The sequence below is a fragment of the Salmo trutta genome, chromosome 26, assembly GCF_901001165.1.
Source record: "Salmo trutta chromosome 26, fSalTru1.1, whole genome shotgun sequence".
NCBI classification, from domain to species: Eukaryota; Metazoa; Chordata; class Actinopteri; order Salmoniformes; family Salmonidae; genus Salmo; species Salmo trutta.
In genome coordinates this window covers 6,164,174-6,184,644 of record NC_042982.1, presented here as the reverse complement: position 1 = coordinate 6,184,644, position 20,471 = coordinate 6,164,174, and the positions used below count along the sequence as shown (strand labels likewise).

General features: G+C 43.9%; 1 protein-coding gene and 1 long non-coding RNA gene across 3 annotated transcripts; one reads left to right on the top strand and one right to left on the bottom strand.

Moving 5' to 3' along the window:
- Positions 1 to 323: 323 nt before the first annotated feature.
- LOC115162972 (uncharacterized) lies at positions 324 to 1,560 on the bottom strand. 2 transcript variants are annotated; one of them, XR_003869671.1, is made up of 3 exons: positions 1,485 to 1,560; positions 1,126 to 1,319; positions 324 to 461 (listed from the first exon to the last, which is right to left on the bottom strand). It is a non-coding gene; the product is annotated as an uncharacterized LOC115162972 (long non-coding RNA). The 2 variants fall into 2 exon arrangements; XR_003869670.1 differs by having other exon boundaries at positions 375 to 415.
- Positions 1,561 to 8,773: 7,213 nt separating this feature from the next.
- Positions 8,774 to 18,665, top strand: LOC115162970 (homeobox protein SIX5). Its single transcript, XM_029714522.1, has 3 exons — positions 8,774 to 9,754; positions 10,989 to 12,466; positions 16,092 to 18,665. The coding sequence occupies exons 1-3, from the start codon at positions 9,063 to 9,065 to the stop codon at positions 16,781 to 16,783; spliced, it is 2,862 nt and encodes a 953-aa protein (XP_029570382.1). The 5' UTR covers positions 8,774 to 9,062; the 3' UTR covers positions 16,784 to 18,665.
- Positions 18,666 to 20,471: the final 1,806 nt, after the last annotated feature.

The window sequence follows — 20,471 nt, the reverse complement described above, 5'->3', positions numbered from 1 at the left end:
ATAGGCAAGATGCAATACATTGTATAAAATACAGTATATACATATGAGATGAGTATGTAAGATGTAAACATTATTAAAGTGGCATCATTAAAGTGACTAGTGATCCATTTATTAAAGTGGCCAATGATTTCGAGTCTGTATGTAGGCAGCTGCCTCTCTGTGTTAGTGAGGGCTGTTTAACAGTCTGATGGCCTTGAGATAGAAGCTGTTTTTCAATCTCTCGGTCCCAGCTGACGCACCTGTACTGACCTCGCCTTCTGGATGGTAGCAAGGTGAACAGGCAGTGGCTCGGGTGGTTGTTGTCCTTGATGATCGTTTTGGCCTTCCTGTGACATTGGGTGCTGTAGGTGTCCTGGAGGACAGGTAGTTTGCCCCCAGTGATGCGTTGTACAGACCGCACCACCCTCTGGAGAGCCTTGCGGTTGTGTTGGAGTGTTAGAAACAATGTAAGTTTCCAGAATCTAGAACAGGCACACAAAAACAAATGGCTTCTATGGTACAATAACCAATGAACTAACAGATATTCAAATAAACTGTATATTTTGCCACTAGTCAGTAGTACAAATAGATATTGTTGTTGCTTGAATTCTTGCATTGCAAAGCATGGGATTTATTTTTAAAAGTTTGATAGAGCCCTGGCTTGGGATGATAATTGACATTTGATGAACATTGTTGTGATTTTTATGACTGCCTATTATTCATATAGAATCTAGGATGTGATGGGCAATTCAGGTTCAACTCAATTCTGAGGACATCAATTTAGGAACGCTTGCTTTCTACATCCACTGGATCAAAGGAAATAGTTGGACCACATCGTTATCATTTAAATGAAATACATCGACAATGTATTTGTAACAAGGCAAAAACGTTGTACTTTTCTCATCTCTCCTCATTCAATATACAGTAAATTCCAATTATTCATTTTTTTGCTAGAGGCGTCTGTCGCCTCTAGCACGTAGATGCAGTGCCTTAGATCGCTGCGCCACAAGAGATGTCATACGCTAGATTCGGTCCTAGGTGATACTGCCTCCTTCCCCAGTTGCAGCTCTCTATAGTCCAACCCATACCTCCCCGACCAGCACAAAACAAAATAAAGTTATTAATCACAATGACACTGTCCCTCACCCTGGGTTCGTAATCAGACTGGAGGTCAATGTTGAAGCCATCTGCCCACGCCCTTTGACAGGGTGACAGCATCACAGTCCTACATCTCGTCCAGATGAAAGTCTTCCTCTGGGAAGTGCCCCACGGTCATTGTGAGGGGCCTGACAAACACACCGTACTTGTTCTCACAATCAAAGTATCACTTCTCCTTCACACTGTAAGGAAAGAGAGAGGAGACAAGTACATTTATGACAGAGAAACTCTGCACCTCTCCACATGTTTATTAACAGAAATACAAGTCAAGATGTAAGGCATCTCTAAACAGTGAACATTTCAGACACCATGTGATGACGTCACAAAATTATGTCCGTTGCCCTCACCTGCCGTCATGTTTCCCAAGAGGCTCGTTACACTTCACTCCCACCAAATGACCTGGCTTGAAATCTACTATACCTGCAAGACAGAAAATAAGTGATGTTGGAAGGAGTGCCTTAAGTATTCATGCCCCTTGACTTATTACACATGCTGTTGTGTTACAGCCCGAAAACATTGATTAAAAAAAATTCAACCATATACCCCATAATGGAAAAAGTGAAAACCTGTTTAGACATTTTTTCAAATTTATTTAAAATGAAATACAGAAATCTCTCAAGAACATACACTACCGTTCAAAAGTTTGGGGTCACTTAGAAATTCTTGTTTTTGAAAGAAAAGTAATTTTTTTGGTTCATTAATTTAAAAAAAAATCAGAAATACAGTGTTAGACATTGTTAATGTTGTAAATGACTATTGTAGTTGGAAACGGCCTATTTGTTATGGAATATCTACAAAGGCGTACAGAGGCCCATTATCAGCAACTTTCACTCATGTGTTCCAATGGCACGTTGTGTTAGCTAATCCAAGTTTATCATTTTAGAAGGCTAATTGATCAATTGTGCACCGGGGCCTCCATTCTATTCTGGTTAGAGCCATTTTGCGCTGTTCTGTGAAGAGAGTAGTACACAGCGTTGTACGAGATCTTCAGTTTACCAATTTATCGCATGGAATAGCCTTCATTTCTCAGAACAAGAATAGACTGACGAGTTTCAGAAGAAAGTCTTTGTTTCTGGCCATTTTAAGCCTGTAATCGAACCCAGAAATGCTGATGCTCCAGATACTCAACTAGTCTAAAGAAGGCCAGTTTTATTACTTCTTTAATCAGAACAACAGTTTTCAGCTGTGCTAACATAATTGCAAAATGGTTTTCTAAAGATCAATTAGCCTTTTAAAATGATCAACTTGGATTAGCTAACACAACGTGCCAATGGAACACAGTGATGGTTGCTGATAATGGGCCTCTAAACGCCTATGTAGATATTCCATCAATTATTATTATAATACTTTTTTTAAATCTGCTGTTTCCAGCTACAATAGTCATTTACAACATTAACAATGTCTACACTGTATTTCTGATCAATTTGATGTTATTTTAATGTACAAAAAAATATTACTTTTCTTTCAAAAACAAGGGCATTTCTACGTGACCCCAAACTTTTGAACGGTAGTGTACGTGGTGAGTTGATGCCTATTTCGGCTACTTTGTATGCATTGTTTGTTGGCCACCTTGCACTTTACAAAGTTTATGGAACAGATTCTGGAACGTTCCACAAATTATACCCAACCATGCTGTGGTCAGCAATCATGTGAGTGTTGAAATCGCTTGTGGGGGGGGCGTAAGGGGTCAGCAGGGGGAGGAGGGATCAGCAGGGGAGGCACAGGGGTCTCAGTCTGGCTTTAAACGTACTCTTGAAAGTTGTAATAGTAGAATGCACAAGGTTACATTTCAAAATTGGGTAGTGCATCATCAGTTGTTCTTGTCATGTTAATCATTGCATGCATTAGAGAGCTATTTATAACTTGTCAGAAATGTACAGATCAACTAGCCCATTTCAAATAATGTTTTTGTAAATTTTATTTAGTTTTTTTTTTAGGCTATAGATAGTCATTTTTTTGTCACTCAAATACAGACATGGCAAAATGTATAGAACTGCCAAAAAAACTGCTTATTATTTGCACCTTATGACAAAATGTGTAAAATAGCAGGAAATAAGCTTTAAACCTGCAAAATTCTCTCCACCAATAAGAGGGGTGTGAACAGTGTGCCGTGAACAGCGCTTGTGCCCATTGAAATAGACGTGGGGTGTGCAGGATGTTTCCCAATGCTGGAAGGGGGGCCCAGAGTGTAAAGGTTTGGGAACCCCTGGGTTGAGAAACCCTATTGTGAACAATACTAAACAGGGGACATACCCAGTGGGTGTCGTGTGAGCAGTGTTTCAGAGCACAGAAGTACATACATGAATTTTGCAGTCATCATGCACAGGGTAGGAACCTAGCAGGGCCTCGTTGTCGTCCAGTTTCTGCATGAACTTGTCGGTGGTGCTGAAAAGCTGCAGTTCCATACTGGAGGCCGGGGTACCCACAACCATCTCTAATTTACCCTGGAGGAAAATGTAGACAGTGAGAAACTGTATCACATGGCCACAGGCTGTGCTGCAATGGCAGCAGGAAGAGCACGAAGACCAATTAGACATGACCAACAAAATTTAACTACCTTGAATTTGGCGATTGTGATTCCCCTGTTGTATCGTTTATTCCCCTCGAACGAACTGATGGTACTGGCCAAACGCACCGACACCGTGGGATTGGTGATCAGTCACGCCATTGTCAAGCTTTCGTTTCGCCGGTGTTTAATTTGCTCAGGCAACATTGACCACTTCATAAAACACAACAGTTAGCCAGCTAGCTAGCATTGTTACCCGATTAAATAGTACACAACTAGTTAAAGTTTTGAACTAGCAACGTTAGTAGCACGCACTCAGCAAGTTATACACACTAAGCTAACGTGAGTCCTTCCAGTTCCAGCTTGTTCCCTCACAAATATTTACATGTTCTTTTGCGCTTTTCTCTGTAAACAAGTTTCTACTATCAGTTCACTGGGTGTTTTTAGACTAAATCAATGCGGGTACTCTGTGCTGTATAATCTCAGTGAACGATGTCACAGATCCTGCTACGCCCAGTTCTGGACGTTTATACCCGCCCACAAACACAGTGAACCAGTCATGTCGTTAAAATGTCGGGTGGGTATTTAGGTTGACCAATTGGGTAGCACATTTCTAAGACGTCGTAACAGAAAGAAAGGCTTTGGGATGCCAATCATGTTAACGGAGGGGGACTTTCGTGATTAGTAACCAATCATCAATGTTGGGATTAAGGCTGGGTTTTGGTGAAAGTGCCACGCCAAAATTACGGAAGTACCAACTGTCTCCACGTAGTCGCGCCATAAACCATGGTATAAAAGCCCATATTGTTACCTTTGTAACAAAGTCACGCAACGTTAGCTATATACCTTGTTACAAACAATGTTCAATTGTGATAAGAACATTTTTTTTATTAGCGCATTGAATGATTTTGAAGTTAGTCTGTTGATAGATTTTTTTTTTTAAATCATATATTTTCATTTTGTCAAGTGTAGAATAGATAAAACTGTCCTTCCGTGCTAAGGTGCTCACTGCTCTGTGACATATTAATCACAGGGAGAAAGAGACACATGGTTACCTTTGAAAAGTTATTACCAGGCCTTGCCTTTGACATATAATGGTTGTCTACACCAATATCTACTCATTGATTTATGAATGGGAGATAAATGGATCAGACAGAAACATAAAATAACATCTGTGCATCAAATTTGAATTTAGGACTGAGAGATGAAAAGAGAAGATCAAAGAAATGACTATGGGGTGCAGCCAGAAGACAGACAGCTTCCCCACTACCCTCACCCCCAGATGAAAAGTTTACATTCCTGTTTCAAGCTGAGATGGGGGTGTTTGGCCTTACCTCATTACACTCTGTCTTTCTGCACATCCAGGTGTACGTGCTGCTGTTCACAGTAGGTCACAGCTCTCTCGCTCTCTCAATCATAAAATAAAACTCTCTCCGTCACACACATACCATCTCTCTGACCTGGTCACACTCTTCATTCTCCGGGGAACTCGTAAAAAAGACAGGCAAAATAAAGTCACAAATGCGCACATTGTCTGACATTCTTCTATTTAGACAAACCAATCAAACTAGCTCTTGTGCCAACCCCACTGTCAGAAACATGGGCACTTTTCAATGAACATAACAATTATGCATATTTTAACTCTAAAACATTCACATCGTGGTGTGTGTTGCACTGGGAGTATTTGCATAAAGAAACAACACCAGGTGCCCATTCAGATGCCAGCTGAGGAACTGGAGAGACAACTATCAACCATCTAAAGTCTAAACACACAGCAAAGAAAGAACAAACAGTACACGAACAGAGGCGGTGCAGGGCCGAGTTCACCAGTAGAACTATCTTACAGATGGCAAGAGCTGATCCTGCTCAATCAACTGTTCATGTGAAATCAGACTGAGATCAGTAAACAAATGGACACATCTACAGTGCATTCGGAAAGTATTCAGACTCCTTCACTTTCTCCACATTTTGGTACGTTACAGCCTTATTCTAAAATTGATTAAATTGTTTTTTTTTTACTCATCAACCTGCACACAATACCCCATAATGACATAGCCAAAAAAATAATCTGAAATGTCAGATTTACATAAGTATTCAGACCCTTTACTCAGTACTTTGTTGAAGCACCTTTGGCAGCGATTACAGCCTCGAGTCTCCTTGGGTATGACACTACAAGCTTGGCACACCTGTATTTGGGGAGTTTCTGCCATTCTTCTCTGCAGATCCTCTCAAGCTCTGTCAGGTTGGATGGGGAGCGTCGCTGCACAGCTATTTTCAGGTCTCTCCAGAGATGTTCGATTGGGTTCAAGTCCGGGCTCTGGCTGGGCCACTCAAGGACATTCAGAGACTTGTCCCGAAGCCACTACTGCGTTGTCTTGGCTGCCTACATAAAGCTGTCCCAACACAGCAGAGTCCCAATAGCAGTCTCTACACCTTACCACTGCTACATCTGGGAATCAGTGAAGCCTTGTCTGATATGACTGACTCGCTTAAACAAATGTGGTTTCTACTGACAACTGAGATGTACAAACTATGGCATAAAGGGACGACAAGCGGATAAGAGGCAATCCGTAATTTCGATTAAGACATTAATGAGCGAGCTAGAATGGACGTAGTCAATATAATTATTTGTTCACCACTTTTGATATGTACAGCGACAGAATTCAGAACATGGGCCGTTCTTACAGTGTTCTCCCTGTACACCAAGTCAGAACCGTAGGATAAATAAATGGGGCATATAAGCAGACAATGAAAGCTCTTACAATATTCTGTGATTACATTTCTCTAAAACAGGTTATAGGCTGCATGTGCACCTCCAAGTCAGAACAGTAGGTGAAATTCAGAGGTGAAAATAGACCCCACATTTAGGAGCTGCCTTACTCAAGAAAGCATGTTTGTATGGAGGCTTTATTAACTCAATTATATACAGTTGAAATCAGAAGTTTACATAAAATGAGTTTAAATGTATTTGGCTAAGGTGTTTCACAATTCCTGACATTTAATCCAAGTAAAAAATCCCTGTTTTAGGTCAGTTAGGATCACCACTTTACTTTAAGAGTGTGAAATGTCAGAATAATAGTAGAGAGAATGATTTATTTCAGCTTTTATTTCTTTCATCACATTCCCAGTGGGTCAGAAGTTTACATACACTCAATTAGTATTTGGTAGCATTGCCTTTAAATTGTTTAAAATGGGTCAAACTTTTCAGGTAGCCTTCCACAAGCTTCCCACAATAAGTTGGGCGAATTTTGGCCCATTCCTCCTGACAGAGCTGGTGTAACTGAGTCAGGTTTGTAGGCCTCCTTGCTCGCACATGCTTTTTCAGTTCTGCCCACAAATTTTCTATAGGACTGAGGTCAGGGCTTTGTGATGGACACTCCAATACCTTGACTTTGTTGTGCTTAAGCCATTTTGCCACAACTTTGTAAGTATGCTTGGGGTTATTGTCCATTTGGAAGACCCATTTGCGACCAAGCTTTAACTTCCTGACTGATGTCTTGAGATGTTGCTTCAATATATCCACATAATTTTCCTTCCTTATGACGCCATCTATTTTGTGAAGTGCACCAGTCCCTCCTGCAGCAGAGCACCCCCACAACATGATGCTGCCACCCCAGAGGTTCACGGTTGGGATGGTGTTCTTTGGCTTGCAAGCCTCCCCCTTTTTCCTCCAAACATAATGATCGTCATTATGGCCGAACAGTTCTATTTTTGATTCATCAGACCAGAGGACATTTCTCCAAAAAGTGCAGTTGCATACCGTAGTCTGGCTTTTTTATGGTGGTTTTAGAGCAGTGGCTTATTCCTTGCTGAGCGGCCTATCAGGTTATGTCGATATAGGAACCGTTTTACTGTGGATATAGATACTTTTGTACCAGTTTCCTCCAGCATCTTCACACGGCCATTTGATGTTGTTCTGTGATTGATTTGCACTTTTCGCACCAAATTACATTCATCTCTATGAGACACCTTCCTGAGCGGTATGACGGCTGCGTGGTCCCATGGTGTTTATACTTGCGTACTATTGTTTGTACAGATGAACGTGGTACCTTCAGGCATTTGGAAATTGCTCCCAAGGATGAACCAAACTTGTTGAGGTCTACAATTGTTTTTCTGAGGCCTTGGCTGATTTATTTTGATTTTCCCATGATGTCAAGCAAAGAGGCACTGAGTTTGAAGGTAGGCCTTGAAATACATCCACAGGTACACCTTCAATTGCCTCAAATTATGTCAATTAGCCTATCAGAAGCTTCTAAAGCAATGACATCATTTTCTGGAATTTTCCAAGCTGTTTAAAGGCACAGTCAACTTAGTGTATGTAAACTTTTGACCCACTGGAATTGTGATACAGTGAATTATATGTGAAATAATCTGTCTATAAACAAATGTTGGAAAAATTGCACAAAGTAGATGTCCCAACTGACTTGCCAAAACTATAGTTTGTTAACAAGAAATTTGTGGAGTGGTTGAAAAACGAGTCTTAACAACTCCAACCTAAGTGTATGTAAACTTCTGACTTCAACTGTATATATTTTTCATTACATTGCTTGCAAACTGATATGTGACACGTATTAATGCCAAATGCCAGGCAACCCCAATTTTCTTTTTACAATAAATTATTTCATTTATATTATTTTTTGTGGTAAAAACAGAGCTCACCTGCCCTGAATGATGGGTAGCCACTGCACCTGAGCTTAATTTCGAGTGTCATAGCAAATTTGTTTTATACATTTGCTAACATTTCAAAAAACCTTTTTTCATTTTGTCATTATGGGGTATTGTGTGTAGATTGATGAGGAAAAAAATATATTAACATTTTAGAATAAGGCTGTAATGTAACAAAATGTGGGAAAAGTGGAGGGGTCTGAATACTTTCCGAATGCACTGTAGATGTGAAGCAACAATTCTTGCCTGAACACAGCCCTTAGCAGTGGTATATTTGCCATATACCCCCCCCCCCCCCTTGCCTATATGCTTAAATTTACCACGACTGTCAGCCAATCAGCATTCAACGCTCGAACCACCCAGTTGATAATGTTCATCATCTCATCTGGAATACTTACCCACCACATCGCCTGGCCCTAGCAAATCCTGATCCTCAGTAGACAGGCTGAAAAGTGTTTGCTGAAATAAAATTAAAAAGCCAGTATTTAGTACAATCCTATAATGACATCAAATTGTCAACAAAACAATGTGGATATTCAATCTTGAATTAAACAATAACATTTATCTACCAGTAGCCTAATAAAAGGGTATTGAACAGACAGTGCTATCATGAATCTTCGAATGGGAGATTGACGAGGTTCGGGGCGTGTGTGACGCGTGTAGCTGTGGCAGACACTCGTCGACGGAGAATAGAAGAGAGAGAGAGCGTGCATGGGAGGGAGGAGGAACTAAAAGAAAAAAGTTACAACTAAAAATGGCTTCCTTGTCTTTGGAGTCTGCAGAACAATCTGAGAATAGCACGGAGGAGTCTACCCAAGAGGCCGCTCCGGTAAAAGAGGAGACGGATCCGGATGAAGTTTCAGAACAATTGCTAAAAACTTTCCAGAACTCGGCGCTCAGCTTTTCGACAGATCAAGTAGCATGTCTGTGCGAAGCCCTTCTACAGGCGGGCAATGTGGATCGCCTGTGGAGATTCCTATCAACCATCCCTCCTTCGGCCGAGCTGCTACGTGGCAACGAGACTCTCCTCAAGGCCCAGGCACTGGTCGCTTTCCACCGGGAAGAATTCAAGGAGCTCTACGCAATATTGGAAAGCCACGACTTCCACCCCAGCAACCATGGGTTCCTGCAGGACCTCTACTTGCAGGCGCGCTACAAGGAGGCGGAGAGGTCCCGAGGTCGTAGCCTGGGCGCCGTGGACAAGTATCGGCTTCGGAAGAAATTTCCCCTGCCGAAAACAATCTGGGATGGAGAGGAGACTGTGTATTGTTTCAAAGAGAAGTCTCGCAATGCACTGAAAGAGTGTTACAAAGGCAACAGGTACCCCACTCCGGACGAGAAGAAAAACTTGGCCAAAGTGACTGGACTCTCCCTCACGCAAGTCAGCAATTGGTTCAAGAACCGACGGCAGAGAGACCGAACCCCGTCCGGTACCAACAGCAAAAGGTAGGCTATGCATTCCTTTTTTTATACATTTTGTAATCACGTACCCCATTAAAACCTTTCTTTTTAACAACGTTTCGTACACGATTGCATGTCAAAGATCAATGTCAAAATGGTTCCTCTTAAAATACAAAACCGTTTATGTAGCGTTAGAGGCAGGCAGACTATGGGAGTTAATATAGCCTATATAAACAATGTTCACCGAGACTCTCCTGCTCATGAGTAGAAGTGAGCGCTAGAAAGTAGCCTAACATGGTAACCAATTGTTACATAAATGGATCTCTCAGCTGCAATATTATTTTAGTGTTCCAAACATGTTCTATGTAATGCAGACTTTTCTAAATAATGGGCTCGGCTGTGCGGTTAATCTCAGCTATGATTCATGTTCAGCATATTTCAATCAAATTCCATCAATCTGCGCATGAACTCTTTGACAGTGCTAACGCCACACATGTATTAGATTGGGAGCAAGAGCATGTTGCTTTGTTGTGAAATGTGAGATCCGGGCGCCCATTGTGGCTCAAGTTTCCTGAAATCCTGCACCGCAAAGTCTCCCGACGGACGTCGGCGCGCTGCCGATGCTCTGCACCGCTGGGAGAGCGGGAGCGAACAGAGAGGAAATGGGGTTGATGTTGGGAAAACAAAAGGAGGAAATATTAGATTTAAAACCTTTTTAAAATGTCTTAAGCTCTCCTGTGCACATTTTAAACCCCCAAAACGTTTTTTATTTCACTGTAGGACTACAGTACACTCGCTTTGGCCAGGGAAGTTAGCAGCTTAAATGCAACACAGCTACACAGGAAATTGGTTTTTCAATGTGTCAGTTGTTGATGTACTTTATTCCCACGTGTAGAGAGGAAGGTGTGTGTGGAGAGATAAAAAGAGAGAATGCCGATCATCCCCCATGCAGTCCCGTCTTTACTTCTGTAGGGTCAGTGGTGGCTGGGGACTGTGTTAACCACACTGCTTTAGAGCACCAGGATAGTTGAGGACATACACATCACATACTGTGTAAACCATAGGCTCAAAGGAGATTCACTGACTGTTATTGACCTACCACATGTTGTGTGTGTGTGTTGTAACATTCAAATCCCTTTCCTCTTTTTCCATTCCATCTATCATGCCATCCTCGCCTACTGCCCCTGCTTCCATAAGCTGTCTCTGTTCATTGTCTCATTCACCCCACGGTTCACTCACCCTATCTTTTCTCCTCTGCTCCTCCCCTGTGTTTTCTCAGTGAGTCCGATGGTAACCACAGCACAGACGATGAGGGTGATGACATCTCAGACAAACCAGAGGACATTGTGGGCTCCACAGCCTCCATCTCCCTCTCTGGCACCCCCTGCAGCACTGGAGGCCAGCTCTTCCTCAACGGGGCAGGTGGGTTCCTCACCGCCTCCCACCCCTTACTCATCAACGGGGGCTCCCTGATCTCCGGGGCAGGGGGTGGGGTCATCATCAACGGGCTGACCCTGAGCGATGGTCACACGGTTACCCTCAGCCCCATATCGGCTAACTCACCTCTGCTCTTCAATGGAGCGCAGGTCATATCCAAGAGCAGTGAGGTTGTGCAGGATATGGGTCTTGAGGGCCAGGGGGTTATGGCCATGGAGGCCCAGCCCAGCTCTGCCATCTCCCTCCCTCTGACACAGGATCTTAAGACGGACAATGTAAGCCTGACGAACCCCTCAACCATCCCCACCCTGGACTTCATCAATGTCCCAGAGGGGATCGTTCTCAAAGCAGGGGACATCCAGACAGTCTCTCCTTCCCCCTCCTCTTCCTCCTTGTCTTCCCCCTCAACATTCTCCCCCACCTCCCTTCCCTCCCTGGTTCTGACTCAAAATGGCTGCCTCTCTGACACCCTCACCCTTCCGGTCTCTATGTCCTCTCCGGGCGTGGTCATCTCCAGCCCTGTAGTGGGCCTCCCCAGCCAGCAGGGGGAGTATGTGGTGTTTGCCACGGCTGGTTCTCAGCTCACCCCCTCCAGCTCCATCTGCCAGGTGGTGTCCTCCTACAGCTACTCCACCCCACAGGTATTCTCCCTGCCTCAGGTGGTGCCCTCCATCCAGGGTGTCCCCGTATCCCAACTGGTCCAACACACACCTGGAGGTCAGGTGTCCCAGTGTCCCCAGTTAATCCCTGTGTCCCCCCTCACCTCCTCTCTCCCCCAGGGCACCCTCTCCCAGTTCCAGGCCCACCAGACTCTGAACATCGCCCCCCGCCTCGCCCAACCCCTCCCCCAGCATCATACTAGTTCCTCTACGTTGGGAGAGGGAACCACCATCCTCTCCCTTTCCCAGCTCCCCAACGGACAGCTCCCCCAGGGACTCACACTCCAGCTGGGTGACCAGACCTCAGCTACCATCCCCACTCTGACCCAGATCCAGTCCCCACTAGGCCATCACCAGATCATCTCTCAGTCCAAAGAGACAACCCCAGGCCATTTGGTTCCCCTCTCTCTGCCCCAGCTGGTGCCTGTCTCCTCCACGGGACAACTCTCCTTCCCTCAGGTGGGCACGTCCACCCCTTCTCTATCTGGATCTGGTGGAGCCTTCCAGATCCTAACCTCGGCCCCTGGAGGTGGGATGACTCAGGGGCCCTTCAGGATAAACCAGCTGGGACCCCTCCAGACTGTAGGCCCCCCGACCAGCATGGCTCCTGGTGTCCAGCTCCTCAACTCTGGGGTCATTCAGCTCCCCTCCGCCTCGCCAGGTAACTTAAGACTCGGACACACTGAGAAGACTGACTGCCGATTGGTACTTGGGTACTGTCGGCATTCAACTTTTTGTTGTTCACATCATACAGATCAACCGCTGATCAGATCGTTAAAATACTCCAGACCACAAGGTGGCAGTAGCTTTTTTAAAGCTTTGTTTGGCTTTTGCCTGATAGCTAATGTTGGCTAACTATCAAGGTGTGCTAATGTTATTGCTAGCTAGCTAGAATTTGTAGTAAGCCCATGTTGTTACTAGCCAGATGGCCACAACTAGATAACTTGAGTAGCTAGCAACATTATAGGTAATTAAATCAACATGGATTTGTTTTTGAATGAAGCAGCTGACTGTTAGCCGCCAACAATCAGTGGAGTAGCTAGCTAGCTTTGTTGTGCTAACTGGCAAATGGTTATCCTAACTGTTTAGCTAACGTTAGCTAGCAACGGAACTGGCACTGGCAGTATGGGATAGTGGAGAGTGAATTAAATTGTTTATTCATCATCTTGCTAGATGGCTAGCTCACAAACTCTAGGCGGAATTCTGGCTTCTCCTTAGTTTTCAGCCATTTGCTTCGCCTACGAATATTTTGAACTACAATCCCGGGCACTGTGTTTTAAGGTTTAGAAATGTCAATAATCATCGCTTGCGATACGGCTTTTTGAAACATATGACCCTTATATTTCATCAGCGAGAAAGAATCCTTCAAATCAAAAAGATACAGTACATTTAGTATAGCAGTTTTGTACAGATCCATACAGCTGTGTAATGGAACTGAGAGTCATGATAAAGTGCTAGCTAGATAGCTAGCTTGGTAAAGCAGCTAGTGTTATGTGCATTGTGCTGCACTTACCACCCAATGTGTTTCATATGAAGTGTTGTGTGACTGCCTGGCTCAGTTAGCAAGCTAACGTGGGATAGATGTCACTAGGAAAAGTGCCTTTTTTCCTTGTCTTCTGTTGATGCTAGAGGTCGACCGATTATGATTTTTCAACGCCGATACTGATTATTGGAGGACCAAAAAAAAAGCTGATACCGATTAATCGGCCAAGTTTTTATATATTTTTTTAAATTTCTTTGTAATAATGACAATTACAACAATACTGAACGAACAGTTATTTTAACTTAATATAATACATCAATAAAATCAATTTAGCCTCATAAATAATGAAACATGTTCAATTTGGTTTAAATAATGCAAAACAAAGTGTTGGAGAAGAAAGTAAAAGTGCAATATGTGCCATGTAAGAAAGCTAACGTTTAAGTTCCTTGCTCAGAACATGAGAAAGCTGATGGTTCCTTTTAACATGAGTCTTCAATATTCCCAGGTAAGAAGTTTTAGGTTGTAGTTATTATAGGAATTAAAGGACTATTTCTCTCTATACGATTTGTATACCATCGCTCAGTCAGACTGCTATATCAAATCATAGACTTAATTATAACATAATAACACAGAAATACGAGCCTTTGGTCAGTAATATGCTCGAATCCGGAAACTATCATTTTGAAAATGAAACGTTTATTATTTCAGTGAAATACTGAACCTTTCCGTATTTTATCTAACAGGTGGCATCCCTAAGTCTAAATATTCCTGTTACATTGCACAACCTTCAATGTTATGTCATAATTCTGTACAATTCTGGCAAATTAATTACGGCCTTCGTTAGGAATAAATGGACTTCACACAGTCCGCAAGCTAGGCAGCCCTAACTGCTGTATATACCCTGACTGTTTGCACGGAACGCTAGAGAAGTGACACAAATTCATGTTAGCAGGCAATATTAACTAAATATGCAGGTTTAAAAATATATACTTGTGTATTGATTTTAAAGAAAGGCATTGATATTTATGGTTAGGTACATTGGTGCAACGACAGTGCTTTTTTCGCAAATGCGCTTGTTAAATCATCACCCGTTTGTCGAAGTAGGCTGTGATTCGATGAGAAATTAACAGGCACCGCATCGATTATATGCATCGCAGGACATGTTAGATAAACTAGTAATATCATCAACCATGTGTAGTTAACTAGTGATTATGTTAAGATTGATTGTTTTTTTATAAGATAAGTTTAATGCTAGCAAGCAACTTACCTTGGCTTCTTGCTGCCCTCGAATCCCCGAATCCCCCCTGAACAAGGCAGTTAACCCCCGTTCCTAGGCCGTCATTGAAAATTAGAATGTGTTCTTAATCTGACTTGCCTAGTTAAATAAAGGTATAAAAAAAAATATAAAAAGAATTCGGCAAATCGTGGCCAAAAATACCGATTGTTATGAAAACTTGAAATCGGCCCTAATTAATCGGCCATTCCGATTAATCGGTCGACCTCTAGTTGATACTCCTTTTCGGAGAAGGCGGTGGCTGCATCCCAATATGGCGACTGGAGTATGGGTGTGTGTGGAAAGGAGTGGATGTGTCAAGTGCTCTGCTATAGGTTAGACGATTTTGATTGAGTGGTGTTAAAAAAAATAAAATAAAAAAAAACGTTTTTACTTAAGTTCCTTACCACACAACTCCCGTAGATTGAGCTACGCTATCGTGAGAGTTTGAACTTCTGTTTTGAAGCCAGAGGATGAATCTGAGTAGTATTTCACTGGCAGTTTTACATTTAATTGTACATTTTCAATTCTACCTGACCATTGTTTATTTGTTTTTAAAGTACTGATGATGGGTGTACTGTTGCTTCATGAGTTGTATGCGTGTGCTTACTGTGACTGTTACCCTGATACTCGGTAGCTACCTCCCACGCCGTTGCTGGACAGTAATGCTTGTCAAGCGGGAGCAAAGGGCACTGTGTCCCGGTGTTGCTGCCGTTTATGCCCTCCCCATTACCTAGGTCCCTGGACCTCGAAGCCTGTTCCACTGCATGTTTTCATTGCTCCCCTCTAATCAGGGACTGATTTTAGACCTGGGACATCAGGTGCGTGCAATTCATTATCAGGTAGAACAGAAAACCAGCAGGCTCCAGATCTCATAGGGTAAGAGTTGAATACCTCTGATCTGGACTGTATGTGCATGTAGATGGTTATCAATATTAGTTATTTCTTGTGTAGGTTACTATCCTAATTCAAATAAAATCATGGGAGGGGTGACACGACCGTGGTATCATGAGCAGGTCTCAGGTCGGCGGGCATGTCCATACAACACCGGTCCATACAACACCGGTCCATACAACACCGGTCGCTGGCTTATCGACTTGTCGTGCAGCCCAATCAGCCACGCGAAATGGTCTTTAGTGGCAACAAATCTGCCCAATTATCTGATTCTCTTACCATACACCCACGCCTTTTCGACACATCCACTCGCCCATACTCCGGACTGCAGCTACCCATAGTTGTCTTTTTGGCTTCCCTACAGGGGGTCCGTGCTCTCTGATCGTCTCAGATTCATGTCATGAAGAACGTCGAGTTCGTCGGTACGCAACAGGAGGTGTCTTTTTTGTTCTAGCAAGAGAATGGCCTCCTACTGTGCTATCGACAGTCAGTCTTCTCCGGTGTCTGACATTACTGAGTCATTTGCTTTTTAGGGAAAATATAGCTATGTCATTGTTGGTTGATGAAATGCTAACATATTTCCCACTACTACTTCCCTACTAATTCGTCCACTTCCACCTCTCCTCTGTCCTGTAGGGAATCTCCTCTATGGTGGAAGCCCCATCCTGAGTTACCAGAACGGCAAGCTGATCCTAACTATCCCAGCTGGCATCCAGTTCGGCAGCTTGCCCATGAAACCCGTCCCTGAGGCTTCTAACCAGCACACCAACGGAGTAGGCCCTGGACTCACCCTCAACCCTGTCATCCACCCTACACCTACCCTGTTCCCAGTCTCCACCTCCGTCCCAACGTCCAACACCCTAGAGACGTCCCCCCTCTGCTTCATCAACTCCTCTCCGCTCTACTGCACTCCTGAGATGGGTGTCCCCACCAACCAGCCCCTCTCCACCACCTCCCCACACACCCTGGACCTCTCTGCCACACACACTCCTCCCAATGCCCTCACCCCAGAGAGCATGCTCTCCCTCAGCCCCATGTGCAGCGGCGTGACCCCCACCACTCAGCTCTCCCACACCACCTGGAGCCCTGTCCCCCTCTCCACCTCTGCCAGCCTGACTATGTTTGACGTCCGTGGGAAGGGAGATCTGCCCGAGGACCCGCCTCTGCTGGACCTACCCGGAGGCGAGGCCCTGCTACTAGGCAGCCCCTCTCCAGAACAGGATGTGGACAGGGGGTCGCCGTTGGGGGACCCAGTGGAAATGGATGGAGACCCCAAGATCCTCACCCAGCTACAATCAGTCCCTGTGGATGATGGGTTGGGGCTGTAATCCAGTCCCCCAGCCCACACCACCACAAACTGTTACAGAACAATCTGGAAGGTTTTGTTTGTCCGACCTCAGTGCTCCCCTGGCTAGGTTTGCATTGAGGAGTGGACAGGCTTTGACTCATATGAGAAAGGTGCTTTGACTAAATATATCCTCTGCCGACGATCCTTTGGATAAACCGTCATGGGATAGGCTAATTGTATGCAACACGGAATGACCTGGAGGGTGGCCTTTCATACAGGCTAGCCTATCCCCTGATTTCTGTTACTCAACTGTCCACTACTTAGTCTCCACAATTTAAGCACTCATCTGCCTCCCATAAGCCTAGAGCCCTTCCTGTGTCCAGTCAGAGCACAGCGTTTATTTGTAAGGACATTCTGCTACTTTTATGCACAGACGTCCGTTTCAGCCAAGACTATTTGTACTACAAGGGAATGAATGCCTTGGGTTTTATTTGGTGTTGGTTGAGCAGTATGCCACGGCCAGGCTCTGTCTTAAGTCTCTAAACACAGTCAAATGCAGACACAGACAAGCGTTCAGTCCTGTTGAGTTGGTGGTGCTGAATGGCTGCTCACTCTAGTGCCGGTGTAGTTTGAGTGCTGCTGAGTATTGCACAGTTTGGCCGCGGTGAAGGCGACAGAGCGTGGACTGACGGTGGCACCAGAGACCCCGGACCTCTAGCATTGAGATGGACTGTGTACTCCTCTCTGTCAAAACTGGTCAGCAGTGTCACCGCATCGAGGGGCGCAGGCTCGTCATTTAACTACAGGTTGGTATAAATGCTAAGCTCTATCACATCTGAGGTATGTAGGAGGAAATGGGAGTCCCCTGAGATTTCTTCTTTTTTTTTACTCTATGCAATCGATGCATGTTCCTTGTGTAAATATGACCATGTGACACAGATATGACCATGTGACACAGATATGACACGTATTACGAACAGTATGTAAGCAGGTCTAATTGGGATAGACCAAGCTTTATTAAAGACAGCCTTTTTATACACTATGAAATCGAATGCGCGCGCACTACAAACGCCTGATCACATTGTTGGATATTTCCGGTTGAATGCGCCACAATCGCACACTACATTGTATATTGCGTCTATGAATGACCAAAAAAATAATAAATGTGTCGTTATATTACTTGTATGGGTTTGATCTAGACCTAGTAAGTGCCTTATTATCCGGTTGGTGGGCGAGTGTTTTTGCTTGCCTTTTTGAATCTTCGAAGTGAAGAATGTGTTCTACTCTTCACAAAATGTAAGCACCATTGATGCAAGCTACTTCCCACATTGATGTTGAATGTGAGTTCTGTGATAACCCTTACCCCTCTTGAACTCCAGAGAAACGTAATCTAATACTCTGTTGAGCGGCAGTAGCTCGTTTAGCGTGACCAACGCCTACCATGACATAATCGCCGTTGCGAACTCCCTCCTCGTTGTACGTTTTGCACATTTTTCGTCCTTGTCATGTTTACGTCTTTGGTGGTGGCCAGATTCTATTCTGACAAACCCGCTGCCTTTGCTCTGTTCTTGACGACTTGCGCTCACTGTTCTGAAGGGGACGGGATGGGTCGAATCAGCTGGTTAAGTTTCAGACAGCCTCTGACTATCCCGATGAACAGTGAGTCATGAAGCCCTGAGAGCAGGCGACAGGTCTCCTAGAATGGAATGCTATCCAGCGAGACGTGGTGCAGATGTTCTCTCCATAAACTTTTAAAAATACTCGCCATCTCTCCATAACCACAGCACAGATGGCAATTAGTTCTCTGGCCAACGGTACAACAACACTACTCTTCAGTGTCACTCCCAACTGTATGTTTTTGTTTCTTGTGTATTTAAAGCATGTATCAATCATTTTGTAGTAGTAACTTTGAATGGAAAAAATTAGCAGTCCATGAGGAAATTGGACAAAGGAAAAAGCATCAATGGACCTTCCCAGAGGCTGGCTGGTTGTACAGTCTCAGAATAATGTGTACAGTGGTGGCCAAAAGTTTTGAGAATGACACAAATATTAATTTTCACCAAGTTTGCTGCTTCAGTGTCTTTAGATATTTTTGTCAGATTTTACTATGAGATACTGAAGTATAGTTACAAGCATTTCATAAGGGTCAAAGGCTTTTATTGACTTACATGAAGTTGATGCAAAGAGTCAATATTTGCAGTGTTGACCCTTCTTTTTCAAGACCTCTGCAATCCGCCCTGGCATGCTGTCAATTAACTTCTGGGCCACATCCTGACTGATGGCAGCCCATTCTTGCATAATCAATGCTTGGAGTTTGTCAGAATTTGTGGGTTTTTGTTTGTCCACCCGCCTCTTGAGGATTGACCACAAGTTCTCAATTGGATTAAGGTCTGGGGAGTTTCCTGGCCATGGACCCAAAATATCAATGTTTTGTTCCCCGAGCCTTATGGCAAGTTGCTCCATCATGCTGGAAAAGACATTGTTCATCACCAAACTGTTCCTGGATGGTTGGGAGAAGTTGCTCTCGGAGGATGTGTTGGTACCATTCTTTATTCATGGCTGTGTTAGGCAAAATTGTGAGTGAGCCCACTCCCTTGGCTGAGAAGCAAACCCACACATGAATGGTCTCAGGATGCTTTACTGTTGGCATGACACAGGACTGATGGTAGCACTCGCCTTGTCTTCTCCGGATAAGCTTTTTTCCAGATGCCCCAAACAATCGGAAAGGGGATTCATCAGAGAAATGACTTTTTGCAGAATATCAGTCTGTCCCTGATGTTTTTCCTGGAGAGAAGTGGCTTCTTTGCTGCCCTTCTTGACACCAGGCCATCCTCCAAAAGTCCTCGCCTCACTGTGCGTGCAGATGCACTCACACCTGCCTGCTGCCATGCCTGGCGCTTGCTGGAATTTCTTGGACGCCCTGAAGCCTTCTTCACAACAATTGAACCGCTCTCCTTGAAGTTCTTGATGATCTGATAAATGGTTGATTTAGGTGCAGTCTTACTGGCAGCAATATCCTTGCCTGTGAAGCCCTTTTTGTGCAAAGCAATGATGACGGCACGTGTTTCCTTGCAGGTAACCATGATTGACAGAGGAAGAACAATGATTCCAAGCACCACCGTCCTTTTGAAGCTTCCAGTCTGTTATTTAAACACAATCAGCATGACAGAGTGATCTCCAGCCTTGTGCTCGTCAACACTCACACCTGTATTAATGAGAGACTCACTGACATGTCAGCTCGTCCTTTTGTGGCAGGGCTGAAATGCAGTGGAAATGTTTTTGGGGGATTCAGTTCATTTGCATTGCAAAGAAGGACTTTGCAATTAATTGCAATTCATCTGATCACTCTTCATAACATTCTGGAGTATATGCAAATTGGCATCATACAAACTGAGGCAGCAGACTGAAAATTAATATTGGTGTCATTCTCAAAACTTTTGTCCACGACTGAAGATAATGATGACATCACCACTTCTCAAATGATATTATACACGTACAATCTGAATAGGATGTTAATACCTGTAGCATTCACTTGCCAAAGGAATGTTGCTTTTATTGGTGTTTGGACATTTTTTGTTGTTGGTTCGGAGCGGTTTTTCCATACGATACTGTGCATGAGTTGGACACTAAAGGAATGTGTTTGTTTGTTTGTTTATCCATGAGCCCAACCCTTGTCTACATGTAGTGGTTTTTCTCTTTTAGTGTGTGGTGCTCCAAAGGCTGTTTGT